Below are 6,877 nucleotides of genomic sequence, written 5' to 3' on the forward strand. Positions count from 1 at the left end.
GTTGGGGTTTGTTTGTTTGTTTGTTTTAATTAAAATGACAGGCAAGGAAATTTTGTGATTCAAGGAACATCTGGTTTGCAATTCAATCAGTCAAAATATATTTAGTAATGTAGGCAAGTTGGCACTATATAAAATACAGGGAGATAAAAGACAGAGATGCCTTTTGCATATTCTTTAGATGACAACTGCAAAACCTGAATTTATTTTTTTACCGAATTCTGCTTTTCTCAAATGATATAATTAAGTACATAGAGCACTCTGCTTAGCTTTTAAGGTGGACTTGAAATAGTTCACAGTGCTCCAGAACAAACTTATATCTTCTTACTCCAAATAAGTCAAAATCACAAGAGTAAGAGAAACATGTGCCATGTTTGTCATGAGTCCATGACTGTGATTTCTCTCTTACTGATTTTCTTCATTGGAGTATTTTATTTAAATTTGGGTAAAAAATTATTATTGAAATGGAACTAGTGAGTCATATATCTTGCAAACTAGAAGTACAGCACAGTGTACTGATTTTATCACATATCCAGCAGAACAATTTATCCTCCCTCAACAGAGCCATAGCCATTCATGCATCTGACCAAAATGCATTTCACTCTGCAGTGAATTTTATCTTCTGTGGTAATACCTATTTGTATGCAAAATGCACATCACCTACCAGGGACAAGGGTCAACAGAGTAATGAGAAACACAATAAGTTATGAAGTTGTTCCTGGCAACTGCTTGCTCCTCCACATTTACTCTATCCACTCAGGGGTTGAAATGCTGCAGGCCCTGTGCTGGGTATTGGTGGGTCTGAAGGACAAGCAAGTCAGATAAGGGCTCCCAAAGCTGCCAGGAGGGAAGATGGGGGCAGGCCTCTCCTGTGCACTCAGCAGAGACCAAGAGCCAGCAGAGGTCAATGACTGAGCAGTGGATGCCTTCCTTTGTGAGCTGTAAAACTCACAGACCCTGGGCTTTCGGACACTGAACACCATTTTAAGCATACAGTTTTTTAAACAGTACTTGTTTTTTTTCTCTCTGTAAAAGCAGACTAAAGCACAATAGACATTTCATCAGAAAATCAAATTTATCAGCCCTGTAATTTCCAAACTAACTGAAATTACCCTTAAGAGTTAATTTGTCAAGAAGTATTCAAAAAGGGTCTGACATAACTTCATGAAAAAGTATTGTTTGCAATTGGTCTGTACAGATTGCCTAAAGGTAGCACTCAAACATAAGGATGTGAACTTAAGGTTAATTGAAAACTAGAGTTCTAACTCTACACAGAGATTTCATTATGTGGGAGAAAAAAATTCCCAGTGTGACAATAGTATAAACATACCATGAAACTCGATATAAATCAGATGAAGAATCACTTGTATTTTGAAACATTAGAATTAATGATAATGCAACTTCAAGAAATTTTATTTGTCACTTCTACAGAATGTCATAATGTTAATTCTCAACATGAAAGCACATTATAAAGCTTTATAGCACATAACATTATGCTGCAAGTATTTACCTTCATCAGAAAAACCTAGAACAACGAAAACTTCAGGAAATTAATAATGCTTTTAATTTTTAAAAGTGAGAGGGCAGTCTATAGAATATTTAGTTTCCATGGGCTTTAGTGAAGAGAAAAATTACATTTTGAGGCAGAGGGGGAGGTATGCAATTTTTAATGTTCCATCACATTAAATGTTCGGGGGTTTTTATGGTTAAGAGATGAGAAAATAGATCTTTCCACTGTTAGTGTAAGTTTTGCAGTAACTTTAGAACGTAATTACATATTCAAGCTACTCTAAGCAATCACTTCTCCCGTACAGCCACTTCCACCACCCCCTGAAGAAACTGGAAACAGGGAACTGCTACAGAAAAGAAATTAGTTTACCCAATCACCTCTCCAATTTGACTCATTATATTCCAATACAGGGGTTCCTACTGCTACACAGGAAATAGTACAAAGACAAGAATAAACAGTTGGAGGGAAGATCAGTTGTGCTGGCCTTTGGACAGCTGTTATCAAACATTGCCTCAAAGGCAGAATTACCAGGAAATTTCAAGTTATACATCCTACAGCAAAAGCTTATTATACAGAGAATGCAGGAATGTTAGCACATCTACACTGAGCAATAAAAACACAGTCTTGATCTATTCCAAAGCAACTGCAGTTATCAGAAGTTGTCCACCACATCCCAGTGGCTTTGGATTAGACATTAAGGCAAGAAAAAACTAAGTTTTTGGTGCTGTGGAACACATGCATCCAGTTTTTGAGAAATATAAGCTGAAAATAACCACTAGGTAAATATGCTATATTAATAATTAAAATATATCACTCAAAGAGATGTAATACGCAAATCTACACAGTCTTAAAAAACCTGCATGCATATGCATGGATATTAGGCAATAAAATACATTACTTCAGCTCAGTCGTTACCAGCACACCATAAACATAATGCCCCATTAATTTCAGTGTAAAATTGTACCTGAAACTTGCAAAATCACATTCATATTTAGCATGAAATCCATATCCCTTTCAGTAACATCTTTTTACCTAACAAATGAGGCTCAGACCCCCAGAACCTACAATCAAACCCTCTAAATACTTGAAACATATACAAAATTCAAGAAGTCTCATTTAAAAGGAGACTACAGTATATGCTTACATGCTAATGGCACTGAGGACTTGGTTATCAAGCTGATGTTAATAAAAAAAAGTTTTCGAGAAGAAGAAATATGCCTACATAGCATATGATAGCCAAGAACTTACGTGCCAGGTTTAAGTAAAACAAAAGAACACTTTTAAATGCTTAAAAGTGAAGTTTCACATTAACAGACAAGCCCTTAACTAAAATACATTAGCACATGCCACTACAGTAAAATTCTTTTAACGGAATTTTTACATGCATCTCAAAGCTTCTGCAGACATTTTTATGAAAAGACCATGCTTTGTTTACTGTACCTGAACATTTCTGTACCTGTCACGCTGCATGTTAATGAAAAAATAAGACAGGGAATATTAGGTTATTTTCACATGTCCTTTCTAAAGGCATAATTCCTATTTATTTTTACACACAACATTACATGCAGTTTTACTTTAGCAGAACTATCGAAAGCACTTCAGCCTATCATAAGATGACAACTTTGCCAAGTCAAATAAAAAGGTTTCACTGTTCTGGAAAAAAAGGCTAAACAATTAAAGAATAACTTCTTTCCTCTTTCCCATGCACTCTCACAGAACCTCCCAAAACACTGGTACTGATAAAGGGGTTTGAGGGAAGTAGGCTTGTTTTTATTAATACTCCTCGTCTTTGATCAACCTGACAGAAATGAGTTACACGCTATTAACAATGCTCTGGGAAGACAATTCTATATGCTGTCTATAGCTGCCAGTGAGAATAATTTCTATTTCTAGGATCTCCCTTATAACACTATGAAAGCAGACAGCTCCACACAGCAAGCACATCAAACAAATTCAGCTCAGGTTGTCTGTTTAATTAAAGCTGAAAAAGCCTGGCAGACAACCTGCAGTGAGGGTGCCACAGCACTACACACAGCTGAGGCTATGGCAGCTTACCCAGCCGAGGTAGTTGAACTTTGACTGTTTCCAGGTGCCACTGACATCACTAAGAGCCAGTCATATCTAAGAAATAGCACAGCCTGGCCTCCTGACTTTAAATGAAGTGTGAAGGCTTGAATGAAATACTGCCCATGTTAATGAAATAAACTACTTACACTAGCGCACAGAAAGTACTTACACCGTTTCTGGGAAACCGCCTGCAAACAAGCTGTAACAATGTCGCAATTCTTCTGGACTTTTTGTACAAGCCTGTCTTTCTGCTTCAGAAGACGAAGCAACTTTGCTGATTGAATAGAAATTCTGTAATTCAGTTCTTGCTTTATAGTTGTTAATTCATCAACATCTGCCAACAAACAGAGAAAACAACTTCAGTACAGGCCAAAACACTTACAAACAGCCCATTGTAGCTGACGTACAAAGAGACGTGCCCCATGGACATTTATATACAAGCTTTCTATAAATTACAAGTTCTACTGACTGGGGTAATTCCCAATTATAAATATTTTCAGGATCTGAGCCAAAGTCTTTAATTTTCTTTTAATCTAAAGTACTTCCATTTATTGCACAGCATATGAATCTTAATAATTATGCTATTATAAATTCATAGAATTGTGACAGATGTAGCCAGAATATCCAACAATAGTGCAACAGGGGGGTAAATTTTAAATACAGTATCTTCAAAAAGCTGCCTGTGCATGGGGAAGATGTGCATTTGTAACAAAGGAACACATTCAAGAAGCTGCCTGCAAAGCTACAAATTCAAGTCCAGAATGAGGGCAAAGTGGGAATCCACACTAAGACACAACTGGACAGCTTCAGTCCAGGCCTCAGCTATTTCCACTGGTCAGTCACAGAGTCACCAGACGCCTCTTAGTTCACCAAAATGTCTCAGCTTACTTCTGATATTCCTGTTGCCCCCTACGTGACATGCTTCAGGTCCAGAAGAGGGAGCTGTTGGGAAGAGATCTTAAGTCCATTTATTTTTCTGCGTCCTCTGCTCTGTTCTCAGAGGCTCACCCCACCAGTGAAATCCTGGATCTTGCCTATCACACACTGACCTCTTCAGCTCTCCCCTGTAATAGCCTGGCACAGCTTGTCACCAGCATCTACACAGAGGTGTGCTCCCTGCAGCTAAGTTTTCAAATCCTATCACTTTCAATGCAACCATGCTCCCCTGATGCTAGAAGGAAAATCAGTGCAAGAAATCCATACTTTGGTAACCTGATCTAATGAGAAAAATATTTATGCACCCAGAAAAACCTACTATTAGTGGGATGGTAAACGGCTCAGCTCATGTGGTAAAACTTTTTCAGTAATTCTGGAGAGTTTAAAGAAAAGGACAAATTAGGCTGAAATGACCATCAATCATGGGCTAGTGAAGAGCAAAGTATGACTGCAAGGGGAGCGGAACCACTGGTAAACCACACCTGTATTTTATAGACACTACCCTGTTTCAGCACCTGCTGCTCAGCTGAAACTCCCAATCGCTTGTACCAGGCAAGGGGATTTAAAAATAAATTCATGGATTTTGAGAGCAAAAAAATTAATTTGCACTCCTATTGATTTCTACAGTCACCACACAAGCAGGGAGCTGAGTTTTCTTCTTTCTCACTCATGCCAGTTAGTTGTCCCTGTAAAAACAATTAACTTTGCAGCAAAAGTAATGAGTTGAAATACTACAAAATATATTCCTCAACAAGCAAGGGGTTTTTGAGTCCCAAGTTGCTATAGGACACACAGAAGAACGTGAGCTACGTCCTAGTAACATCAGATGGTGTCTCATCTCACTAAGAAGCCAAACACGGAAGCAGACAGCTGTTTGCACAGGTCTGAAAAACAGGTGCGTTTATTCACCTCTTCTTTTTTTTCCTCCTCATCAAAAGCAGGAATGATTAAACATCAGGAGACAAGAGGCCTTTGTGCCGCCCTCTTCATCTGATCAACTTGGAGTTGCAAGTCTTATTCCTTCAAAAACATGCCCTGTTGAGGTTCCTTAGCTTTCAGGAGAATTCTTTGAAAATTTCTTTTAGATTTTGGTTAATTGACTATAGCATTTACACCTTTTATTACACTTATTTCTTTTCTGGAAGACATGCCAACCTGCAAATAAGCCTTACAACTGACTGGTTTAGTTTAGGTTCACTAGAACTAAAAGGACCTGAAAAAACAACTACCTCTTATGACACCGTATGCCTAGCATGTCTGCTAGACTGAGAAAAAAAAAGGAAAGAAATGAAACTTGGTCACTGATTCATTACTGTGAGGAAAAGCACTGAACTCGCAGAAACACAAAAGCTAGTGCAATCTGTCACAGAAATTAATAGCAGGTGACCTCATTTTTGCTCCTACAGCACCTGGAACAAAGGAGGAAGGAACAGCACGGGAGGCCCTGGTCTGAAGGAGCTCTCAGCTAACACCGCACGGGAAGCTTCTGGGAGCCATGGCCATGCAGAAAGGCTGCTATAGCGAGCGGAGGGCACCCTTGGTCAGGACTTCCGAGCAGGCACAGAGGGAAAGCGAGGCGGCAGGGGCAGCTCCCAGCCCCGGCAGCGCAGCGCAGGGCAGGCGGGGCGGGCTGTACCTTTCAGCCGCAGGTACTTGACCTGGCTCGGCCGCTGCTGCAGCTCACGGAGGGCGCGGGAGCGGGCGCTGCCCGAAGGGGCGGCCGCCTCAGCGGCGCTGTACAGCTCGGTGAGCAGCCCGCTCACCAGCGACGAGGTGCGGCTGGACCGCCCGCTGCCGGGACCCCCCTCGTCGTCCTCCTCCTCCTCTTCCTCGGCCAGGCTGTCGGCGCTGCTCCCCGCCCTGCCACCCGCGCCGGCCTCCCCTGCATCCATCTTCCACACCGCCGCCAGGTTACGGGCCCGGCCAGTTCCACAGCGACACGCCGGAGTGGGGCGGGCAGGGGAAAGAGGGGCGGACAGGAAAGCCCAGGCGGGTGGGACGCTCCCCCGCCCGCAGGAGCGCCGCGCCCGGCTCCGCCCCCTCCCCGCGCACCGCGGGCACACACTGCGGGGAGAGGAGGGCGCTGCACCTGCGGAGGGGTGGGGGAGCAAGTGACCTCGCCCCGCCTCGGGGCGGTGACACTGGGCGCGGTACCCGGGCACCATCGTCCTGCCCGTCGTCCTGCTCCTGCTCCCAGCTGGAGCGGCGGCCTGGTTCTGCGGCAATTCAGTACCTGGGCTGCGGCCGGTCCCTGTAGCACAGCCCGCGGCCCAGAGCGCATGGCGGGATCCTCACGGCTCCGCCTAGGCTCGCTGGGCACCGATGGCGCTACAGGCGGGCCGGCCGGCCACAGGCGGGGCAGCCGCG

At 42.9% G+C, this 6,877-nt stretch overlaps 1 protein-coding gene across 1 annotated transcript in view; it reads right to left on the reverse strand.

The window, feature by feature from the left end:
- TBC1D30 (TBC1 domain family member 30) overlaps positions 1 to 6,450 on the reverse strand; it is a 54,135-nt gene extending 47,685 nt beyond the window's left edge. Inside the window, exons 1-2 of the mRNA XM_017822197.1 lie at positions 6,147 to 6,450; positions 3,744 to 3,908 (exon numbers count right to left, since the gene is read on the reverse strand). Of these exons, the coding sequence (XP_017677686.1) occupies positions 3,744 to 3,908; positions 6,147 to 6,402 (421 nt within the window). The 5' untranslated portion in view covers positions 6,403 to 6,450. The remainder of the gene's footprint in view (positions 1 to 3,743; positions 3,909 to 6,146) is intronic.
- Positions 6,451 to 6,877: the final 427 nt, after the last annotated feature.

This window comes from Lepidothrix coronata, unplaced genomic scaffold, assembly GCF_001604755.1.
Source record: "Lepidothrix coronata isolate B3197 unplaced genomic scaffold, Lepidothrix_coronata-1.0 Scaffold95, whole genome shotgun sequence".
Classification (NCBI taxonomy): domain Eukaryota; kingdom Metazoa; phylum Chordata; class Aves; order Passeriformes; family Pipridae; genus Lepidothrix; species Lepidothrix coronata.